At 35.9% G+C, this 26,230-nt stretch overlaps 2 protein-coding genes across 2 annotated transcripts; both read left to right on the top strand.

The window, feature by feature from the left end:
* Positions 1 to 597: 597 nt before the first annotated feature.
* LOC133311306 (uncharacterized) lies at positions 598 to 2,780 on the top strand. Its single transcript, XM_061512331.1, has 4 exons — positions 598 to 1,470; positions 1,598 to 1,804; positions 2,396 to 2,510; positions 2,698 to 2,780. Exons 1-4 carry the CDS (start codon positions 598 to 600, stop codon positions 2,778 to 2,780), a joined length of 1,278 nt encoding a protein of 425 aa, XP_061368315.1.
* Positions 2,781 to 7,340: 4,560 nt separating this feature from the next.
* Positions 7,341 to 9,256, top strand: LOC133311307 (uncharacterized; the record flags this gene model as incomplete). The annotated part of the gene is made up of 3 exons (XM_061512332.1): positions 7,341 to 8,213; positions 8,347 to 8,550; positions 9,146 to 9,256. Coding segments are annotated over exons 1-3 (1,188 nt in total), but the record flags the coding sequence as incomplete, so codon positions are not given.
* Between the last annotated feature and the right edge of the window lie 16,974 nt (positions 9,257 to 26,230).

Genomic DNA, 26,230 nt, shown 5'->3' with positions numbered 1-26,230 from the left:
AAGAGTCTTTAATTTTGAAAAGCCATCTTAAAATCAGACCTTTTTTCGTCATTTAAGAATACAAGGATATGTTTGGAGCACCTGATAAAGAAGATAGGATAGGATAGTTTACTATATCCTATTTTTATCTCTTGTTTGGTGAGTCAATAGGATATGATTAGCTTATCCTATTGTCTCATTTTATCCTATCCAATGCATGATTTCTTATCTTATGGGAGGAGCTGGGTTAGGATTCAATAGGATAGGATATCAATATTGGATACCCAATAAATACCCACGTTACCCAATATATTTGTATTTATTGCATTATATTTTATTTTTTCTTTCTCTTTTCTCCTTCAACATAATCTTATCAGATTACTAATCAGGTGCTCATCAAACACAGGAGGCTTATCAGCCCCATATCATATCCTACCCTTATCAGCCTCATATCATATCCTACCCACCAAACGAGCCCAAAAAGTTTTCTATATATATAAGGCAACCCTTGCATGTCAATGTAAACATTCAGCAAGAATCCAAAACCTTCCAAACCACACCAAGAAAAAGAAAAAGAATCCAAAATCTTCCGAATCCAAAACCTTTCTTCTGATAGTGATGGAGTCAGAGGTCCCAAGACTCGTTTTCTATGTCCTCGCTGAAACCGTTTCCGCTATATACAAAACTCATCAACACTGGCCTCAGATTCTTGAATGGCTTGTGTCGTCTATCGCTTCAAACGACGACGACAAGTTTCGTGAAGTCGCGCTGTTGGTTTTGTGTTCGTTGCCAAACGATTGTTGTTTTCTTGTTTGCGATGCTCTCCGCGACCGCCGCCGCCTTCTTCATTCGTCGTTCTTGATTTCTCTGGCGTCGTCGAACCCTAACGTTCAGGTTGCGTCGTTTGGTGCGGTTGTGAGTTTGGTTCAGTTGTTCTCTGATCCTTCACTGTTCCATGAGCTCTTACGCGCGATGATGGCTGGCGTGTTCACACTATTGCACGGTTTCGAAGGTACCTATTTTCGAATCGCGTTCGTTGAGTTGATAAATCTGGTGTCTCAAGAGCCTCTTCTGTTGAAGCCTTACGTGAGTGACATGGTTCTCGACGCGCTTCAGATCGCGGAGAGTGAGGGTTTGACCAATGAAACGCATCGTTTGGCGTTTGAGTTGGTTATGGCCATGACTGAGGTAAAAGAGTACGGTGAACACGTGTTGCTAAACCTTCCTTCTCAAACTGTGGTTAGGTTGTTCCTCGTTTCTATGAAAATGCTTCTGTGTATTGAAGAGGATGGTGGTGTTGGTGACCATGACCATGACCATGACTTTGGAATAAAGTGTTTGAAACAACTTTGTGTTACACTTGGAGGGAGTAAAGTATTGGCAATTGCTTCTGAACTGTTGCCTCTTTACTTGGATTCCAAGGAATGGAAGAAGCGCCATGCTGGAATTACAATGCTTACTGTGATCTCAAAAGAGTTCTCTGATGAAATGGTGACCTCATCATCTTAACACCTCTCTTTGCTTTCATATATATTAATAACTTTTTGACTTAATTGCTGGTGAGGTTTACTACTTTCTCACACTGTCTAAACTTTGTTTATTAATTACATTTTTGCAGGTATTGATGGAAAATTTTCTTGGGGAAGTGCTGACCAAAGTTTTGAATTCATTCAGAGACTCTCATGCTCAAGTTAGGTTGGCAGCTTTTAATTTTATGGAGACGCCTACAAACTTTGTCCATGTGGCGCAAACCCTTTATCATCCTAAGCTTGTCAATGCTTTAATTTCTATTGCACTTGACAATGATCAGGACTATAAAGTGAAGGTATTGTAGATATATAGATGTGAAATTGAATTTGAATTTACTTGCATCATGTTAAAGCTGATTATTATGATCTACAAACTTCCATAACCCATAGATAGTTGCTTCATTTCCCTGAAACATAAATACAGGAGAAACAACTCTGAAGTACATATAAACTCACTTTGCTAGTAGTCTAGGGGATTAATTCAGTTTTAGATTATTCACTTCATCCATTGCTTCATTTGAATGAATTTTGCTGCTAGTTTTTTGGTATGCCACTCATGACTATATAAACAAAGGTATAATCCCTGGTGTATAGTTAAAAGGTACCTCCTCTTATTATGATCAAGATACATACCTCCTCTCAATCTCATGTTGAAATTTTTTAGCAATTTATCTTTTGATAGTTTTTCTTTGAAATGAACACTTGGGGTGGGAACGTTGGCAATGCTTGGAAGCATGAACAGTGTCTAGATTACTCATCCTTCCATTCTTTATATTTTCACTATCACCGAGCAAGTCATTATTGTTATTATCATCAGCATGTGTGTCTTCTTTATCTTGTTTTTCAAACATGTCTTATAAGTTAATAATCTTGTGTTGCTTTTCTAGGAAAAAGCTGCGTCAGCAATGCTATTCTTTCTAAGGAACACTCTTCCAGAGAGCTTAACTATGTTCAAGGACGTGGACACCGTAATGGGCAAATTGTTGTCATTGCTTCAGGTAAAAATTACAATCTTTTTTTATGCTGGAATTCAGTGTCTGTCGATAAGTTACCGGATAATTTATTACTACCAATAAAGTAGGAATTATCTTTCTTACATTTTCCTTTTGAAATTTTCATCAAGGCTCATAATATTCTAGTTCCCACCATTGTGATATGCTTATTTGATGTTTTTCAGCCATCTGCTTGCAAAGAAGTGTTAAGCAAAGAAGAATTGCTTTGTCAACTTTCAACTTAGTTGCACAGCGGTGTCATGAAGTAGCTCACAAGTAGTCTTAATTGGCGAGAGGATTTTGTTATTAGTAAATCACAATTATTTAGTTGTATTCACATGGTACCATTTTCTTCTTTTTTGTCACCTTTTCCTACACCTCTTAACGTTCATCTAGACAGACCAGAGGTGATTATATCAAAATCATCTGTGTTTGCCCTCAGCAGTTTTTTAATTAAATATCTTTAACATCTCAAAAAAGAAAAAAAAAAAAAAAAAACACTGAGGACAATGAAAAGCACTGTGCTGGAATCTCCATTAACTCTGGTCCACGACACGATCAACTGATTGAGCTTTTTTTTTTTTTTTTCGCCTCATATCAGAAACAACTGAGTCCTAGTCCCACTTACCGAAACTGCGACTTATATCACACGTTTTAATTGCTATTGGAAAAGCAGCACCCCTCATTATGTAATATATACACAATTATACATTATATATTGCTGCCACGTCCCACGAGATAATAACTATTTAAATGTCATGGTCTAAGTATCTACATAGCAGGGATTTATATGGCAATGCCTAATTAATGTCTCTTCAAAGTGATCCAAAGATATATAACTACCCTTGTACTGAATTATGGAACGCTTTAAACGCAACAACCAATTCCAACCTATAGGAATACCCAAGTAGGTATTTCCTTTTTCCAAACGTGGAAAAAATTTAAAGGTGGCCAGAAAAAAAATTTCAAAAATGAAAATAAAAATTTTTATATTTGAAAAAAAGGAGTACCCACCACCGTATCACTATGTATAGTTTTGTTCCCTTGTTATAATGTTGCTCCCGGTCTGTGTCAGTCATGGCTGACATGCACAAGATCAAATAGCTGTCTCTCCGTCAATTGTGTGGGTCACCTTTTTTTCTCATCTGCTATACCTAATTTCCAATATTTCTTATTAGGATAAGTAGATGAAATGAAATCTAAAGGGTCCTTGCTTGCCATAAATTTATTATGGGGTCAAAGTTTAGCAAGGAAATTATTTGGTATTGGGAATTGGTCTATTATATATACGAAACCCTCAAACCCCTAATGATGAGTTATCTAAAACAGGTCATAGGCATCGAATGAACTTACATGTTAACATTTGTATTTACAGCCCTTAAAAAGATAATATTAAGTGATATATTTGGATAATTGTTTCTTATGTTGTAAGGGATAATTTTATCTTCTATATACATAAAAGTGTATGAGGTCCATGTGAAGAGAGAGATTAAAAAATCGTAAAATTTAAAATCGTAATGTAAAAAAATCATAAAAAATCATAAAAACGTAAAAACGTTTGAAATATTGATAAAACCGTAGTGATAAATCGATTTTTTAACAACTATTGTCACACCTCTTTATAAAATAAAAGGACATAAGGTATGTCATTTAAAATGACACACATTTTTCACTAGTTATATATATAGTTTTAAGAACAAAACAATAGTCGATGACAAAGATTTCTCTTAAATACTATTGGGAATTTAAGTGTGGTCAATCTGCATTTCAAAGGAATAAATTAAATATGATACATCAAATACCTTAATTTTAGGTTGAGATGTAATATCAAATCCCTATCATATTCTTTCTTTATTCAGTGCATTTCATATATTTAAATAAACTTATTAATTATTTTAATTCACTCAAAGTGATCATTGTATATCTCATTCTTTTAATTCTTTAGCAGTTGTATTTTGTTTCTTTAATTCCCGTGGTTGACATATTAAGTTTACTTATGCATGCTAGTTAATGAAGCTCCTCTTCCTTTATCAATTCATAATAAATTAATGATGACAGGAGCAAAAATGTGTTGATAACTCAAATTCTGATAAGGTTGTTATGTACAAAGTTGATTCTCCGACACATAAAGCCAATTGTATGAGAGAAGGTTATATTATTGGGTAATATATTTGTCATTTAAACAGGAAAATAAAAAGTTTTCCTGCATAGACAGCAATCAAAAGAGAGAGATAGCAATCAAAGAGAGAGAAACAAAAATTAACGAGCTCTGCATCTATTGAGTTATCAACACATTTTTGCTCATGTCATCATTAATTTATTTTCAAATGATAAAGCAAGAGGAGTTCCATTAACTAACATGCATAAGTAAACTTATATGCAGTTGCGGAGCCAGCCCAATAATTTAGGTGGTGCCAGAAAATTTGACATATTAAATTATTAAAATATTTATTAGGAAAAAAAAATTAATATGAATTGTAGCATAATGATCTAAATTATGTACTAAATAATATCACGTAACATTGAAAATTCAAATGAACAATTATCATTGATTATATATCAAATAAAAAATATAAAAATACACTAATCTTTTCGGTAAGCATTTCAAACATAAGAATTTCACTTTTCTCCTACAACATAATAAGTAATGAACCAAACATTGTCCTAAAAATATGAAAACAATCAAATATAATAATTATATGTATAATAAGCATTGTCCTTCGTCTTCTCTTTCATTTTCTCTATTCCTTAAATTTTCAATATCTCTCGTTAGAGAACATCTCCCTTATTTGCAACAACCATAAGCACGAAGGAAAGTTCTCACATTTGGGAATTAGGTTTTTGACTATTTTTTGTGTTTTCAATAATCCAAAACACAATAGTTTAATAAACCTTCATATTCCATAACTATAGACCTGTTATTCATTTGGTTTCATGATTGTTATTTTCAAGAGTTAAGTGTGTATCCTTTTAAATAACACAAATTATGTCTTTTTAATTTTAACATTATGTCTTACCGGTAAGACATAGTTATAACATAAAAAACTATTTTCATGAAAAGTTATTTTTTCTCTCTCTACACGTCAGTTGAAGTGACTGAGGAAAGGAGAAAAAAAAGTAATTTTTCATATTATAACTATGTCTTAACAGTAAGATATAGTGTCAAAAACCAATAGGACACAAGGTTCTGTCCTTTAAAAGGACAAATCCTTTTCTCTACTTTTAAGGGGTTTATTTGAGCTCAAATTCTGAAATAGGTTAACTAATCATTTTTGTGTTTAAGTTTAGATGTCTTTATTTTTTAAAATAATAGGAATAAGAATAAATAACATAACTAATTAGAATAAAGCGAAAAAAAATTTACGAGATAAATAATTTATTTGTTTGCATTTAAATAATTTATTGTTACTTTATATTGAGTATTTGATTTTCTATTTAGGTGGTGCCAAATTATAATTTGAAGCTTGATTAATTATAATTAATTATGTAATATATGTAATAAGTAAAAAAAAAAAAAAACAAGCAGGTGCCTTGGCACCTGCTGGCGTAGGTGAAACACAAAAATAACATACTATACACGTTCTTTATTATTTGTTTGCATTTAAATAATTTATTGTTACTTATATGTCATCGTGGGAGCTAATATATGAATAAAGTTTGATAGTTGAGTAATGAATTTTTTTTTAGGAAGCATCTGTTTACAAAAAAAAAATTATAAACTTTTACAAATTACACTATGTACTCTCAAAAATACATAATGTAATCTAGTATATTTTTGAGAATACATATTATAATTTGTAAAAAAAATTATAAATATAATACTCCCCTTTTCTGTATGTGAAACAAGCAAATTTTGTTTAAATTTAGATACAAATTGATAAATGGGAAAGAAAAAGTTATACAGCTTGTTTGACAACTCTTAATTATTATTATTATTTAAATAAAAAACCTTTTAAAAAATTGTTAAAATTAAAGAATTTAATTTTAAAATAAAATAATTTAATTTTAAAATAAAATAATTTAAATATGCGTTTAGTAGTTATGTATTAATAGTTATAAATATCCGTGAACTATGTGGTTAACACTAGGTCTCTTTGGTTCTCATCCCGTGTTGACCACCTATATATCACCTACTCTGTCCTATGTATATATGGTAATGGCGGCAAATTTAGTAAGTATTACGAATGCACCAAATTTTTGATATATTTTTTATTTATAATTCATTATCTGATCATATAAGGAAAAGTTTGATGTAATATTATTATTTTTTATTAAATTATCTTGTTACCTAATTTTAAAATGAATTATTTTTATTATAATTTAATAAAATAAAACACGCACTACAGGAAATTATGGGTTTATCATATTACAGGAAATTATCTCTTGTTTGGTGAGTCAATAGGATATGATTAGCTTATCCTATTATCTCCTTTTATCCTATCCAATACATGATTTCTTATCTTATGAGAGGAGCTGGGTTATGATTCAATAGGATAGGATATCAATATTGGATACCCAATAAATACCCACGTTACCCAATATATTTGTATTTATTGCATTATATTTTATTTTTTCTTTCTCTTTTCTCCTTCAACATAATCTTATCAGATTACTAATCAGGTGCTCATCAAACACAGGAGGCTTATCAGCCCCATATCATATCCTACCCTTATCAGCCTCATATCATATACTACCCACCAAAAAAGTTTTCTATATATATAAGGCAACCCTTGCATGTCAATGTAAACATTCAGCAAGAATCCAAAACCTTCCAAACCAGACCAAGAAAAAGAAAAAGAATCCAAAATCTTCCGAATCCAAAACCTTTCTTCTGATAGTGATGGAGTCAGAGGTCCCAAGACTCGTTTTCTATGTCCTCGCTGAAACCGTTTCCGCTATATACAAAACTCATCAACACTGGCCTCAGATTCTTGAATGGCTTGTGTCGTCTATCGCTTCAAACGACGACGACAAGTTTCGTGAAGTCGCGCTGTTGGTTTTGTGTTCGTTGCCAAACGATTGTTGTTTTCTTGTTTGCGATGCTCTCCGCGACCGCCGCCGCCTTCTTCATTCGTCGTTCTTGATTTCTCTGGCGTCGTCGAACCCTAACGTTCAGGTTGCGTCGTTTGGTGCGGTTGTGAGTTTGGTTCGGTTGTTCTCTGATCCTTCACTGTTCCATGAGCTCTTACGCGCGATGATGGCTGGCGTGTTCACACTATTGCACGGTTTCGAAGGTACCTATTTTCGAATCGCGTTCGTTGAGTTGATAAATCTAGTGTCTCAAGAGCCTCTTCTGTTGAAGCCTTACGTGAGTGACATGGTTCTCGACGCGCTTCAGATCGCGGAGAGTGAGGGTTTGACCAAAGAAACGCATCGTTTGGCGTTTGAGTTGGTTATGGCCATGACTGAGGTAAAAGAGTACGGTGAACACGTGTGGCTGAACCTTCCTTCTCAAACTGTGGTTAGGTTGTTCCTCGTTTCTATGAAAATGCTTCTGTGTATTGAAGAGGATGGTGGTGTTGGTGATCATGACCATGACCATGACTTTGGAATAAAGTGTTTGAAACAACTTTGTGTTACACTTGGAGGGAGTAAAGTATTGGCAATTGCTTCAGAACTGTTGCCTCTTTACTTGGATTCCAAGGAATGGAAGAAGCGCCATGCTGGAATTACACTGCTTACTGTGATCTCAAAAGAGTTCTCTGATGAAATGGTGACCTCATCATCTTAACAACTCTCTTTGCTTTGCTTTCATATATATTAATAACTTTTTGACTTAATTGCTGGTGAGGTTTACTACTTTCTCACACTGTCTAACCTTTGTTTATTAATTACATTTTTGGCAGGTATTGATGGAAAATTTTCTTGGGGAAGTGCTGACCAAAGTTTTGAATTCATTCCAAGACTCTCATGCTCAAGTTAGGTTGGCAGCTTTTAATTTTATGGAGACGCCTACAAACTTTGTCCATGTGGCGCAAACCCTTTATCATCCTAGGCTTCTGAATGCTTTTTCTATTGCACTTGACAATGATCAGGACTATAAAGTGAAGGTATTGTAGATATATAGATGTGAAATTGAATTTGAATTTACTTGCATCATGTTAAAGCTGATTATTATGATCTACAAACTTCCATAACCCATAGATAGTTGCTTCATTTCCCTGAAACATAAATACAGGAGAAACAACTCTGAAGTACATATAAACTCACTTTGCTAGTAGTCTAGGGGATTAATTCAGTTTTAGATTATTCACTTCATCCATTGCTTCATTTGAATGAATTTTGCTGCTAGTTTTTTGGTATGCCACTCATGACTATATAAACAAAGGTATAATCCCTGGTGTATAGTTAAAAGGTACCTCCTCTTATTATGATCAAGATACATACCTCCTCTCAATCTCATGTTGAAATTTTTTAGCAATTTATCTTTTGATAGTTTTTCTTTGAAATGAACACTTGGGGTGGGATCGTTGGCAATGCTTGGAAGCATGAACAGTGTCTAGATATTTTACTCATCCTTCCATTCTTTATATTTTCACTATCACCGAGCAAGTCATTATTGTTATTATCATCAGCATGTGTGTCTTCTTTATCTTATTTTTCAAACATGTATTATAAGTTAATAATCTTGTGTTTCTTTTATAGGAAAAAGCTGCCTCAGCAATGCTATTCTTTCTAAGGAACACTCTTCCAGAGAGCTTAACTATGTTCAAGGACGTGGACACCGAAATGGGCAAATTGTTGTCATTGCTTCAGGTAAAAATTACAATCTTTTTTTATGCAGGAATTCAGTGTCTGTGGAAAAGTTCCCGGATAATATTTATTACTACCAATAAAGTAGGAATTATCTTTCTTACATTTTCACAAGTAGTCTAGGCGAGAGGATTTTGTTATTAGTAAATCACGATTATTTAGTTGTATTCACATGCCCTAGTTTGCATCATGGTACCATTTTCTTCTTTTTTATCACCTTTTCCTACACCTCTTAACGTGCACATCTAGACAGACCAGAGGGAAATCATCTGTGTTTGCCCTCAGCAGTTTTTTAAATAAATATCTTTAACATCTCAAAAAAAAAAAAAAAAAAACATTGAGGACAATGAAAAGCACTGTGCTGGAATCTCCATTAACTCTGGTCCACGACACGATCAACTGATTGAGCTTTTTTTTTTCTTTTTTTCGCCTCATGAGGTATATCAGAAACTGAGTCCTAGTCCCACTTACCGAAACTGCGACTTATATCACACGTTTTAATTGCTATTGGAAAAGCAGCACCCCTCATTATGTAAAATATACACAATTATACATTATATATTGCTGCCACGTCCCACGAGATAATAACTATTTAAATGTCATGGTCTAAGTATCTACATAGCAGGGATTTATATGGCAATGCCTAATTAATGTCTCTTCAAAGTGATCCAAAGATATATAACTACCCTTGTACTGAATTATGGAACGCTTTGTGATGAATGTTTAGACTAGATTACTTAACTAATATTGATGATGCATAACATATATTTAATTGATGGGTTTTATAATTCTCATTTAACATGATAATTTGAATTTTCCTACACACCCTTCGATTTCTGTGGCAACGTGGGTTATAACACCTCACAATTTTAAATTAAGTATTTAAGCCATTAAGCGTGTAATCAAGTGATGGATTAGTGAAAATCCTAAAGATTAGGCCAAAATACAAAGAAATGGCAAAACGGTAATTAGCCAACACGCAACCCTAGGAAGATAAAAATTGAGTAGAAGGTCTCAGATGGTAAAAATAACCCTGGAAATGGGTTCAGAACGAAAAATTGAGTGGACAGGCAAGTTTCAGAAAAATCAGTGAATAGTGTTTTTCGCGGGTAAAAATATCGCGTTACGATTGCACCTCTTGGTACTGGGGAGCTTGTGGAAACAATATTTCAGGTAACCTCTTGGTACTGGGGCTTGTTCCCCTTTTCTGTTCCACCTTGCCAGTTGATGGCAACGGTAGGAAGTGTGTATGAATAGTATAGAACACATGAGCATGCATGCATTATTGCTATGGGTACTGCAGTACCGAGTCTCTGGCCAGTAGACAGTTTTATTAGCCTTCGGGCATTTTCGGACTTCCGCTGGATAGGTCTCCAGGAGGGAGTTCCAGTTGACTGCGTGTCATGGTGTGTGATCCGGGTAGGAGCACACTAGGAATGTCTTTGGCGTTTTGGTTGGTTTGGGCATCATGGTTGTGGTTTCTGTGAACACACCTTGGATGATACCCATAGGCTTATATATGCCCAGGGCGTACGTGGAATTGGGGTTACCATCCCGTATCGTCGTAGTTTGTTTCTTTATATTCCCCATTTCTCTAAATCCCATGCTATATCCCGTTTTCAAAGTGGTTGTTTTATTCTATTGATATGCATCGAAGTGAACCATTGGGTGGAGTTTTCTCCAGAACCTCTTGGTTACTGAGATATATTCGTATATCTCACCCCGTCTCGGGGCATTTATTTCAGGATGTACCTGTAGCGTTGGAGCAGCGGGCAAGAGGCCCGCAGGGTGATAGAGGAACATTTTCAGTATTTGGCATATTGTTCATGTTGGCATGCCTAGGTCTAGCAGTTTGTATCATGTAAATTTATGTCTAAATTTATAATTGGTGTTGTAATATTGTAAAAGGCAATTTGAAGTTAAAGTGGTAAGTTGTAATATTTACGTGTATGTTGTAAATGTAAGAGAGGCATGATGTACCAAGATGGAAGGATTTTAGGCCTATGTTAGAGTTATGATTACATGATTATATTGTGAAACTACATGTGAATGGGACCTATGTGATTGAAACAAGTAAGGAATATAATGTGAGCTCTATTGTATAAACTGTGTAATAACTATAAACTGGATTGGGTTGTAAGTGTCCCAAGGCGTTGTTGGTCCTTGTGTGTGCCACCCATTAGATTATTACTGTATTATCATGTGTTTATTAGGTATATTTGAGGTTTAAATGATCGTTCACAATTTTGGGATTATTGGAAAAACAAAGGAAACTCTGGCAAAATTTCTGTAGAATTGGCAGATTTTAGGCGAAATTCGGGAGAGCATATCTCCCTCCATAGAGGTCCAATAGGGACATGCCATACGCCATTTTGAAGGTTGAGATGTCCTCTACCTTGTGTCAAAAATTTAGGAAATTATGGGTTGATCTTCGGCCTGAAAAAAATAGAGAAACACGGACTGCTCATGTGCCCCTGCACCTGAGGCAGATTCTGGACCGGATTTGGGAAATTAATTCCCGCTTCGTTTCTCAGTCAAATTAAGCGTATGATATGTCAAAATGAATTTTGAGATGTCTAGTTTGTAGGATAAAAATTTGAGAGCAAATGGTTGAATGGATTGAGTGCAGTAATTCGAGTAAGGTGAGTGGTTTGGAGCTGTTTTTGGGGTTGTTTGGCTATTCGCTTATCCAACTTCAAACGGCGATAACCGGAGCAAATGAGCTCCGAATTGAGCATATGATAGCTTGTTAAAAAGGGAATTAAGTAAGGCAAAGATCTAATCCGAGAAGAAAGTTTTATTGCGAAAGGTGTGGTCGCAGAAAAATTAAGAGTGAAACATGTCCGAATAGGTAAAAACGTAACGTTTGGAAATTGGCTAAGTGAGTTTATGGGAACTCCTTAGTATCTTATAATAAGTAATGTGAGTTATAAAAATAGTTTAAATAAGTCTTCCGCAAGAGTTTACAGTTACGGTCACAACTTTTAATTATTACGCTTTTTATGTTTTAAATGCTCGCGTAATAATCGGAAAAAGTTTATTCGCATTTTTATAAATGAACTGCTGTGATTGTAACTGCGCTTAATATCATAATTAATGTTAACAATACCGGTGTACAACGGGCTGTTACATTTTATGGTATCAGAGCAGTTTTGTTAGGGAACTCTGATAATGTATATTTATGTTGTGTGTTGCATAGTTGTATGTAGATTCTTATCGATTACTGCATATGTGATTCCTTAGTGTGGGTCTGATCAACCCATTCCTTTGTGTTACATGCGTAGTCATCGTAAGAAGCCTACGTGGCAACTGTGGAGCACCAAATGTAAGTTCTTAGCCTGATGTTGTGGATGCAGTGTTGACTGCTTCATGAACAAGAGATGGCAGTAAGTAAAACATGAATATTATAGGACTTAAGGGAAACAAACTTAAATGTTTTGTCTGACCTTGTAGATGAAATTATAAAGCTGGATTATAAGTGAAAGTTGTAAACAAACCTATGATATGTACGGTATTGCATGGGTGAACCTTGTAATACTACGAATAATAAATATATATAATTAAGATGAGTCTATAGTATGAAGATGGCATTGGTGAAACTTCCAAATAAATGTGTAGTATAGTATGTACAAGTGGACTTGGTGAATAGACTTCATCAAGGTGAGAGGTTTAGAACCTGTTGGATTGTTGAAAATGGTGAACAGGTATGCTTAGGTATGAGTGTGAATATTCTATGTCTGATTAGAAGTTATAAGTCCCTGATTGAGGATGTACACTTAAACAAATTGAGATGGTTCATGTGAAAAAATAAATAGAATAATTGATGATTAATCCTATGGGATTTGACCACTTGAAATTATAATGCTGGTCAATTGGTAATGTGAGAGATATTGAAACATGGGATTTAAATCCATAAGGAGTTAGTGTTGAGTAAGCATTGGTGAGACGAAATAATTATGTATTATGAGTAGAAGGAAGAAATTGAGAGAATCGCCATGGATGGCATTGAACAAGGTTCATTGAGAGTATGATTGTCCGTAACGGAATAATGGTCTAGCTTGACTGATATGCCATGAAGGAAACAAATATGATTATAGGTGTGCGTTAATGTGTGAAATTCTCCTTGGAAATGGCTACTATGTAGAGATTCAGGTGTTATGAAGCATAAGAGGATTGATCCATGATGTAGGTCTCTTGGAAATCTCAAAGAATGAATATCGTAATTTAAATGGCCTAATTACTAGTGGATGTTGTAATGCATTGTGAATAATACCTAATGGCCTGATGGCCAGTATACCTATTCTGATGAATAAACGGATGATAATCTAGTGATGGCCTAAGTGCCAGTATACATATATATGTATGTACACCTTGTGATGGCCTGAGCGCCTAATTATCCGTGCTGAGGTAAATTATTAAATTTTTGTAAAAGGACAATGAGGCCGAATGAAATCCCCGATGATGGGAAGTATCTGAAGAGATTGTATGATTAGAGAATGAGCTAATGTACAACCTGATGGGAAATCATGTGAGTAGTGTATGAACTACGTTACAATAAAGTGTGGAATTAGGTGTTTAGCAAAAGAGCTAATGTGTAATGTCAAAACAAATATGATAAGATTAGTTAATGAGTTGAGGTATAAGTGTTAGTGCAAGGATTGATATAATTTTCCAGTGCACGGATTGAGGTGAAATTAGTCCTCCGTGATAGGACGAATATGTTTAGAAGATCCCTGTGTGATGGGAAGTATATGTGAGATGTGTACAGAATTTTGAGAAAATTCTGGATTCACGGAATAGAGATTATGTTATGAACTATGCCAAGTGAATAGTCAAAGTAAAAGAGAAAACAATTTGTGAGAAGAATAAGCTAGGAAGAGATAATGGACTATGGATTTGAACAGTAACATGACAGAAGGAACTATTGAGAGTTAAGAAATGTGTACGAAATTACGAAGAGAATGTGAATTATTATAATAGTGACTTACATGTAAACTATTAGTGAGAAGAATGAAATGAGAAAGTAAAATGAATTGACTTATATATATAACAGGTGTATATTATACCATTATTACTATGATTATGGGGATAGCCCCATGTGAATATACCAAAGATATTTTGCTGTTATATACAGAGGTGATGCAGACACCAAATGGACTGGGTCCACGTGTGATCTGGAGTGTACGGAGTACCAGTGTTGCCGTTATATACGAATATGTTATAAGTAGGAACTCCCCTGTGTATTGGGTACACGTTTGCTGTTGTATACAGATGTGATATAAATATGAACTCCTCTGTGCATTGGGTGCACGTTATGAGACTTGATATTACCATCTCTGTGCGGCCTATGTTCCCGGAGTGTGTAGCCATCTCCGTGCGGATTATGTTCCCGGAGACTATTATTATGTTATATGAGTGATATGAGATGAGGAAGTATCCTGCAGTGATGAGACTGCTATTATAGTTGAGTTGGTCTACATGAGTGCACAAATAAGAAACGTTGGGAATACTAATAGAACACAGTCAGCAGGTGGTAGGTTATCATTACTGCATGGATTATATGGGTGGATTCTTTGATCGGTGGGTCATTACATCTGGGGCCCTGAGGACAGCAAGAGCTCGAGCGGTTAAAACCTGTGAATGTTGTTACCCACTGTATTGAGAGAGTTCTTCCATGTGATTAACGCAAAATATGAGGTTAGATGTTTGTAAATGAACAAAATATGTCAGATTTGGATATAAGAGATGAGGTATAATGGGTAAAAATTTTGTAGTGTGATAGTGAAGCACTATTGTGGGTGTAAAGTAAGTTCGATGAAATAATATCGGCTCCAAGTGAGGTTGTAAGTTTGTTGGAATCCTCGCCTTATGATAAAAGAGATAATAGTGTGATTTAGTGTTGACAGATGGAGTAAGTGTCCTTCTAAGAAGGCTGGTGATGATCAAGAATTCAGGTTAAAACGGTGAATTATAAGCCCTTATAAAAGGTAAATTGTGATGGAATCAAGCACGAATGTGTAAATATAGTTGGAAACTGGAATTGTAATTGGTTACCTAAAATTTGATAGCCTGACTTACGGGTGGAGTAGATTGAGGAGTGTTATATATAATCGCATATACCACTTATGGTGGAAAGTGTATGGAAAATGCACAATGCTGACGTTGTTTTGGTTAGGTACTAATAATATATGGTCGAGTGCTTGTGGTAACTTCGAATGTTCCGAGAGACTGATATACCAACCAGTGGTGAATAGTATAAGTAGGGGCAATGATGGATTTAGTTTTATGTGACTTGATAATCAAGTTTCAAAGATTCCTATAGGATGAGACTTGCATGTGAGAGACATGGCATTTTTAAGGGTCCATCAATTAGTAGTGAAATGGCTTGGTGTGGTTGATTGATTCGAACAACCAAGATGATTGGTGGAAGTTAGTAAAGCTGTGAGTATATAGTATTTTAAAGTGGACATCCATGATAAAAATGTCGATAATGAAGAAGTGGGGGTATAAACGAAGGAAAGATGATGTTGAATCTATAATATTGTTACAGAATGATGAGTAAAAATGGTTACTTGGTCAAAAACCTTAGGCATAAGACCTTGGATACGAAAGTCATTGATGAGTGTTGTGTTTAGACTGCGAGAGGTCTAAATATGGAATTGAGCTGGTTGAGTTGGTAAAGTTGAGATGGTTAAGATAATAAAGAGTTTAACAATGAGTGTAAATTATGAATATGAGTTTGTAGATGAAAAAATTTCATGAGTATTTGTGGTCGATAGACCTTATAGGGCTAATTGTAACAGCCCGTTACGTACCGGTATTGTTAACATTAATTATGATATTAAGCGCAGTTACAATCACAGCAGTTCATTTAAAAAAACGAGAATAAATTTTTTCCGACTATTACGCGAGCATTTAAATCATAAAAAAGCGTAATAATTAAAAGCTATGACCGTAACCGTAAACTATTGCGGAAGACTTATTTCAACTATTTTTATAACTTACATCATTTATTATGAGTTACTAAGGAGTTCCCATAAACTCACTTAGCCTGTTTCCAACTTTACGTTTTTACCAATTCGAACATGTTTCACTCTAAATTTTTCTGCGACCAAACCGATCGCAACCAACCCTTCTTCTCAGATTATATTTTTGTATTACTTAATTCCCTTTTTAACAAGCTATCATACGCTCAATTCGGAGCTCATTTTCTCCGGTTATCGCCGTTTGAAGTTGGATAAGCAATTAGCCCAAACAACCCCAAAAACAGCTCCAAACCACTCACATTGCTCGAATTACTGCACTCAATCCACTCAACCATTTGCTCTCAAAATTTTATCCTACAAACTAGACATCTCAAAATTCATTTTGATATATCACACGCTTAATTTTACTGAGAAATGAAGCGGGAATTAATTTCCCAAATCCGGTCCAGAATCTGCCTCAGGTGCAGGGGCACATGGGCAGTCCGTGTTTCTCTATTTTTTTCAGGCCGAAGATCAACCCAGAATTTCCTCAAATTTTGACACAAGGTAGAGGACATCTCAAACTTCAAAATGGCGTATGACACGTCCCTAGAGGACCTCTATGGAGGGAGATATGCTCTCCCGAAGTTCGCCTAAAATCTACCAATTCTACAGAAAATTCGCCAGAGTTTCCTTTGTTTTTCCAATAATCCCAAATTTGTAAAAGATCATTTAAACCTCAAATGTACCTAATAAACACATGATAATACAGTAATAATCCAATGGGTGGCACACACAAGGACCAACAACGCCTTGGGGCACTTACAACCCAATCCAGTTTATAGTTATTAAACATAGAGTCCATATTAATCATTCTTAAGTAGTTGCAATCACTAACACCTTTTTCATGCATATTTCCATCATACATATTATCATAACCTAAAATAGGCCTAAGGCCCTTCCATCATAATTAGACATGCATCAATACTATTACAATATGGCTTTACAAATTACAACTTGAAACTAAAACTTCAAATTACATTCTTCTAAAATTTCAACTTAATTTAAAAGACAACATAACCAAATACATCACTACTAGACTTAGGAAAAATGGCATGAACAAGATGCTAATGAAGCTACTAATAAATACAAATGACATGTTCATGCCCTAAGTCTAGCCTAGGCCACGGCCAACAAAATGCAAAATAAGAAGCGCTCCACCGCTCACTCTGCGGGCCTCTTGCCCGAGGCTCCTGCTCCACTGCTACCTCCTGAAATAAATGCCCCGAGACGGGGTGAGATATACGAATATATCTCAGTAACCAAGAGGTTCTGGAGAAAACTCCACCCAATGGTTCACTTCGATGCATATCAATAGAATACAACAACCACTTTGAAAACGGGATATAGCAAGGGATTTAGAGAATGGGGAATATAAAGAAAACAAAATACGACGATACGGGATGGTAACCCCAATTCCACGTACGCCCTCGGCATATATAAGCCTATGGGTATCATCCAAGGTGTGTTCACAGAAACCACAACCATGATGCCCAAACCAACCAAAACGCCAAAGACATTCCTAGTGTGCTCCTACCCGGATCACACACCATGACCGCAGTCAACTGGAACTCCCTCCTGGAGACCTATCCAGCGGAAGTCCGAAAATGCCCGAAGGCTAATAAAACTGTCTACTGGCCAGAGACTCGGTACTGCAGTACCCATAGCAATAATGCATGCATGCTCATGTGTTCTATACTATTCATACACACTTCCTACCGTTGCCATCAACTGGCAAGGTGGAACAGAAAAGGGGAACAAGCCCCAGTACCAAGAGGTTACCTGGAATATTGTTTCCACAAGCTCCGCAGCAGCTTATCCCTCAACTTGGTACACAGCAGAATGCCTACACAGAGGACATTCCTAATCACTCACAATTCAAACAATACATGCTACTTTACAATTACACATGCATTGAACCAATTACTTACCTCAATCCACTTGGTCCAAGACCGATGGCAACTCACTGAATCAAGATTCAGGATTCAAGTCAACGTACGACAACCTATACAATTACGTACATCCATCAGTACGCGTCAAATAGCATCAAAATGCAAAATCACAAAAATCCTCCCCATCCTCCCTTGATGGTTCGGCCATTGTAGTGTAAATTTGAGATTTATTTTTCTAAATTTTCTTTCTCATTTTGTTACGTCTCATTAGGTTGTCAATAGGCCAGTTCAAGTGCCGGTTCGTCATTTTCGCGTCGAATTCCATCAAAACGCGAAAATCGCAAAATCCCCCCTTTTTCCCTTGGAGGTTCGGCCATATAGGTGTTAATTGGGGATTTATTTTTCTAAATTTTCTTTCTCATTTTAGTACCCATCCTTGGGTTGCCATAAGGCCATTTCAACTGTCGTTTCGCCGTTTTACGTCTTTTAAGCATCGTTTCGCTAAATATTTCGCTCTAGGTTCATTTATGCCAACTAAACCACTTATTATTTTTCCATTGATTCTAACACTTTCCAATCACAACACAACCCATCTAAGCACTATATAACTACACAAATCATCATCCAAATCATTTTTCATCATCAATTCACTCATTTTTCCTCAAAGGTTCGAATCTTGCCCTATGACATTCCAAAGAATTTCCATTCAATTTTAATCACTCCAACCTTCACACAACCTATTATATCATCATACCATCATGCCACAATTCATCAAACAAGTCTCAACACCAAAATTCACAAGTCCAAAATCATGATCATCAAATTTTTCTAAGTTAAATTCATCAATTTTCACCAATAAATTTCATCGCATTTCTAGCTTTAATACATCATTCTAACACATTATCATCTAATACACATTTTCAAATTGAGCTCTCTAACACAACACATCATCAAATCAAGCTTTAGGTTTCCAAAAATTCAATCACAATTAAACCATGTAAATGGGATGGAAACATACTCACAACAAAGGCTAGAAGCTAACCCAAGACTCCTCCAAGCAATGGAAGATCAAAAAGCTCCATGGACAACCATTTTTTCTCCAAAATTTCGTGGCTGTAAATGGCCAATATCTCCCCAAATACACGGTTTCAAGGCTCAAGAGTGGTACCAATGTGTTTAGAAGGTTGTTTCCAACAAATTTCAACACAAAAATCACTTGATTTGGTTAAGAAATGATCAAGTTATGGTGAAGAGAAAATTTGAATGCAAATGGGGTTTTTGGGGGAGGGGGCTGCGGGTTTCATGAAGAAGAAGGGAGGAAAGTGATGCATGAATAGTGCCAAGCACATGTGGCTTAAGTCACTTAAGTGGGGTGGGTCCCACCGCCACCTCACGCGATTTAAAACTAATCCGAATTTTCCTCCGATTCCACTAAACGTCCGTAAATTCACAACCTATTTAGAAACTCAAATTTTTAACATTAACTATTCCCCTTTAATTAGGCTTGACCAGATGAATTAAGAGTCCTCCATTCGTTCGGAGAAAACACTGTTTTAAGCTATTACGCGCGCCATTGGCACGCTTCCCCAAACTGTCTTAATTTCATCGAATATTATAAGAAATCATATTTCCTAACTCATTAGACCATTTTTAACTCATATTTGAAACCTAGAGCTCAAAATTCAACTGGCACGTTTTACGGTGCAATCGTAACGCGATATTTTTACTCGCGAAAAACACTATTCACTGATTTTTCTGAAACTTGCCTATCCACTCAATTTTTCGTTCTGAACCCATTTCCAGGGTTATTTTTACCATCTGAGACCTTCTACTCAATTTTTATCTTCCTAGGGTTGCGTGTTGGCTAATTACCGTTTTGCCCTTTCTTTGTATTTTGGCCTAATCTTTAGGATTTTCACTAATTCATCACTTGATTGCTCACTTAATATTTTAATTACTTGATTTAAAATTGTGAGGTGTTATATTCACCCCAACTTTTTAGAATTTTGTCCGCAAAATTAAATCTTACTCATCCGCTAACTCAGGACACAGTCGGAGAATCTCATCCTCCCGCTCCCAAGTAGCATCCTCAAGTGTGTTCCTTTACCACATTACTTTTATCACAAGCATGATCTCCTTTTTATGATACTTATTATCCTTTGATCCTTCACAATCACTTGTCTCTCATGGTTCTGTGACCTTTTAATTCACAATACTTTACACTTTCTCTGGTCTCCCGTTACCCTTTCGCTGATTTGTAGGTAATAATATAACAATATTACGGATTTGTCGGTATCAATTTACCTCATTCTCATCTTTATCCATCTTTCTGACCAATGGTCGTTCTCAAAAGCATCTAATCGCTTTCATGCACATTCACTAGTTATTCCTGGAGTATTTCCAACTCACACGTTCTTTAGTACTTAACTCTTTTCGATGTCCTCACTATTTTGACAATACCCCAACAACCATTTCTTTCCATTTCTGTTACTACTCTTATCATTTCGTTGTTTTCTTGGCTTTCACCCAAGCACATACTTTCTAGTTTCAAAGGCACTTTGTCGTGTCCTACAATTACGACTCACATTAAATTCTATACTCATATACTTTATTTTTCCTTGTCACGTGTCTTCACCTCTTTTTAGGTACTCACAACTATATCTTTCTCTTTGTGATACGAAACTAGCAATACTCATACTAGTTTATATTTTCGATTAGCCCTATAAGGCCTTTCGACCACAAATACTCATGAAATTTTTCCACCTACAAATTCATATTCATAATTTACACTCATTGTTAAACTCTTTATTAGCCTAACCATCTCAACTTTACCAACTCAACCAGCTCAACTCCATACTTAGACCTCTCACAGTCTAAACACAACACTCATTAATGACCTCCACATGAAGGCCTCATGCTTAATATTTTCTCCCACTAACTATTTTCAGCTTTCATTCCACTCCGGTGTTGCAACTTAACCATTTGTTCCACTTATTTATACTACTTCTTCGTAATCCTCGTCATTTAATCCTGGATGACAAATTCAATATAATATCACCTTACAGTTTTACCAACTTTCACCAAATACCTTGGGACGAATCCTTTTTCAACACCCATTTCCCTATTAACTGAGGGACCACTAAAAATGTCATGTCTCTCACATACAAGTCTCATCCTATAGGAATCTTTGAAACTTCATTATCAAGTCACATAAAACTAAATCCATCCTTGCCACTACTTATACAATTTACCATCGGTTGGTATATCAGTCTCTCGGAATATTCAAAGCTACCACAGCACTCAGCTATACCTCATTAATACTTAACCAAAACAACATCAACATTGTGCATTTTCCACACACTTTCCACCATAAGTGGCATATGCGATTATATATAACACTCCTTTAACCTGAACTCTTGATCATCGCCAGTCTTCCTAGAAGGATACTTACTCCATCTTTCAACATTAAATCACATTGTTATCTCTTTTATCATAAGGCAAGGATTCCAACAAACTTACCAACTCACTTGGAGCCGATATTATTTCATCGAACTTACTTTACGCCCACAATAGTGCTTTACTATCACACTACAAAAAAATTTTCCCACTATACCTCACCTCTTATATCCAAATCTGACATATTTTGTTCATTTACAAACATCTGACCTCATATTTTGCGTTAATCACATGGAAGAACTCTCTCAATACAGTGGGTAACAACATTCACAGGTTTTAACCGCTCGAGCTCTTGCTGTCCTCAGGGCCCCAGATGTAATGACCCACCGATCAGAGAATCCACCCATATAATCCATGCAGTAATGATAACCTACCACCTGCTGACTGTGTTCTATTAGTATTCCCAACGTTTCTTATTTGTGCACTTATGTAGATCAATTCAACTATAATAGCAGTCTCATCACTGCGGGATACTTCCTCATCTCATATTACTCGTATAACATAATAATAGTCTCCGGGAACATAATCCGCACGGAGATGGCTACACACTTCGGGCACATAAGCCGCACAGAGATGGTAATATCAAGTCTCATAACGTGCACCTAGTGCATAGAGGAGTTCATATTTACATCACATCTGTATACAACAGCAAACGTGTACCCAGTACACAGGGGAGTTCATACTTATAACATATCCGTATATAACGGCAAAACTGGTACTCCGTACACTCCAGATCACACATGGACCCAGTCCATTTGGTGTCTGTATCACTCTGTATATAACAGCAAAATATCTTTGGTATATTCACATGGGGCTATCCCCATAACCATAGTAATAATGGTATAATATACACCTGTTATATATATAAGTCAATTCATTTTACTCTCTCATTTCATTCTTCTCACTGATAGTTTACATGTAAGTCACTATTATAATAATTCACATTCTCTTCGTAATTTCATACACATTTCTTAACTCTCAATAGTTCCTTCTGTCATGTTATTGTTCAAATCCATAGTCCATTATCTCTTCCTTGCTTATTCTTCTCACAGATTGTTTTCTCTTTTACTTTGACTATTCACTTGGCATAGTTCATAACATAATCTCTATTCCGTGAATCAAGAATTTTCTCAAAGTTCTGTACACATCTCACATATACTTCCCATCACACAGGGATCTTCTAAACATATTCGTCCTATCACAAAAGACTAATTTCACCTCAATCCGTGCACTGGAAAATTATATCAATCCTTGCACTAACACTTATACCTCAACTCATTAACTAATCTTATCATTTTTGTTTTGACATTACACATTAGCTCTTTTGCTAAACACATAATTCCACACTTTATTGTAACTTAGTTCATACACTAATCACATGATTTCCCATCAGGTTGTACATTAGCTCATTCTCTAATCATACAATCTCTTCAGATACTTCCCATCATCGGGGATTTCATTCGGCCTCATTGTCCTTTTACAAAAAATTTAATAATTTACCTCAACACGGATAATTAGGCGCTCAGGCCATCACAAGGTGTACATACATATATATGTATACTGGCACTTAGGCCATCACTGGATTATCATCCGTTTATTCATCAGAATAGGTATACTGGCCATCAGGCCATTAGGTATTATTCACAATGCATTACAACATCCACTAGTAATTAGGCCATTTAAATTACGATATTCATTCTTTGAGATTTCCAAGAGACCTACATCATGGATCAATCCTCTTATGCTTCATAACACCTGAATCTCTACATAGTAGCCATTTCCAAGGAGAATTTCACACATTAACGCACACATATAATCATATTTGTTTCCTTCATGGCATATCGGTCAAGCTAGACCATTATTCCGTTACGGACAATCATACTCTCAATGAACCTTGTTCAATGCCATCCATGGCGATTCTTTCAACTTCTTTCTTATACATATAATACATAATTATTTCGTCTCACTGATGCTTACTCAACACTAACTCCTTATGGATTTAAATCCCATGTTTCAATATCTCTCACATTACCAATTGACCAGCATTATAATTTCAAGTGGTCAAATCCCATAGGATTAATCATCAATTATTCTATTTATTTTCCACATGAACCATCTCAATTTGTTTAAGTGTACATCCTCAATCAGGGACTTATAACTTCTAATCAGATATAGAATATTCACACTCATACCTGAGCATGCCTGTTCACCATTTTCAACAATCCAACAGGTTCTAAACCTCTCACCTTGATGAAGTCTATTCACCAAGTCCACTTGTACATACTATACTACACATTTATTTGGAAGTTTCACCAATGCCATCTTCATACTATAGACTCATCTTAATTATATATATTTATTATTCGTAGTATTACAAGGTTCACCCATGCAATACCGTACATATCATAGGTTTGTTTACAACTTTCACTTATAATCCAGCTTTATAATTTCATCTACAAGGTCAGACAAAACATTTAAGTCTGTTTCCCTTAAGTCCTATAATATTCATGTTTTACTTACTGCCATCTCTTGTCCATGGAGCAGTCAACACTGCATCCACAACATCAGGCTAAGGACTTACATTTGGTGTTCCAAGGTTGCCACGCAGGCTTCTTACGATGACTACGCATGTAACACAAAGGAATGGGTTGATCAGACCCACACTAAGGAATCACATATGCAGTAATCGATAAGAATCTACATACAACTATGCAACACACAACACAACTATATATTCATTATCAGAGTTCCCTAACAAAACTGCTCTGATACCAAAAAATGTAACAGCCCGTTACGTACCGGTATTGTTAACATTAATTATGATATTAAGCGCAGTTACAATCACAGCAGTTCATTTAAAAAAACGAGAATAAATTTTTTCCGACTATTACGCGAGCATTTAAATCATAAAAAAGCGTAATAATTAAAAGCTGTGACCGTAACCGTAAACTCTTGCGGAAGACTTACTTAAACCATTTTTATAACTTACATTATTTATTATAAGTGACCAAGGAGTTCCCATAAACTCACTTAGCCAATTTTCAACTTAACGTTTTTACCAATTCGAACATGTTTCACTCTAAATTTTTCTGCGACCAAACCGATCGCAACCAACCCTTCTTCTCATATTATATTTTTGTATTACTTAATTCCCTTTTTAACAAGCTATCATACGCTCAATTCGGAGCTCATTTGCTCCGGTTATCTCCGTTTGAAGTTGGATAAGCGATTAGCCCAAACAACCCCAAAAACAGCTCCAAACCACTCACATTGCTCGAATTACTGCACTCAATAACCTCAACCATTTGCTCCCAAATTTTTATCCTACAAACTAGACATCTCAAACTTCATTTTGATATATCACACGCTTAATTTGACGGAGAAATGAAGCGGGAATTAATTTCCCAAATCCGGTCCAGAATCTGCCTCAGGTGCAGGGGCACATGGGCAGTCCGTGTTTCTCTATTTTTTCCAGGCCGAAGATCAACCCAGATTTTCCTCAAATTTGGACACAAGGTAGAGGACATCTCAACCTTCAAAATGGCGTATGGCACGTCCCTAGGGGACTTCTATGGAGGGAGATATGCTCTCCCGAAGTTCGCCTAAAATCTGCCAATTCTACAGAAAATTCGCCAGAGTTTCCTTTGTTTTTCCAATAATCCCAAATTTGTAAAAGATCATTTAAACCTCAAATGTACCTAATAAACACATGATAATACAGTAATAATCCAATGGGTGGCACACACAAGGACCAACAACGCCTTGGGGCACTTACAACCCAATCCAGTTTATAGTTATTAAACATAGAGTCCATATTAATCATTCTAAAGTAGTTGCAATCACTAACACCTTTTTCATGCATATTTCCATCATACATATTATCATAACCTAAAATAGGCCTAAGGCCCTTCCATCATAAATAGACATGCATCAATACTATTACAATATGGCTTTACAAATCACAATTTGAAACTAAAACTTCAAATTACATTCTTCTAAAATTACATCTTAAATTTAAAAGACAACATAACCAAATACATCACTACTAGACTTAGGCAAAATGGCATGAACAAGATGCTAATGAAGCTACTAATAAATACAAATGACATGTTCATGCCCTAAGTCTAGCCTAGGCCACACGGCCAACAAAATGCAAAATATGAAGCGCTCCAGCGCTCACTCTGCGGGCCTCTTGCCCGAGGCTCCTGCTCCACTGCTACCTCCTGAAATAAATGCCCCGAGACGGGGTGAGATATACGAATATATCTCAGTAACCAAGAGGTTCTGGAGAAAACTCCACCCAATGGTTCACTTCGATGCATATCAATAGAATACAACAACCACTTTGAAAACGGGATATAGCAAGGGATTTAGAGAATGGGGAATATAAAGAAAACAAAATACGACGATACGGGATGGTAACCCCAATTCCACGTACGCCCTCGGCATATATAAGCCTATGGGTATCATCCAAGGTGTGTTCACAGAAACCACAACCATGATGCCCAAACCAACCAAAACGCCAAAGACATTCCTAGTGTGCTCCTACCCGGATCACACACCATGACCGCAGTCAACTGGAACTCCCTCCTGGAGACCTATCC

Source organism: Gastrolobium bilobum, unplaced genomic scaffold, assembly GCF_033153095.1.
Source record: "Gastrolobium bilobum isolate Gb01-03AN ecotype WA unplaced genomic scaffold, APGP_CSIRO_Gbil_v1 utg302051, whole genome shotgun sequence".
NCBI lineage: Eukaryota > Viridiplantae > Streptophyta > Magnoliopsida > Fabales > Fabaceae > Gastrolobium > Gastrolobium bilobum.
Note: the sequence above shows the minus strand (reverse complement) of the source record. Positions and strands in the feature narration are given on the sequence as shown.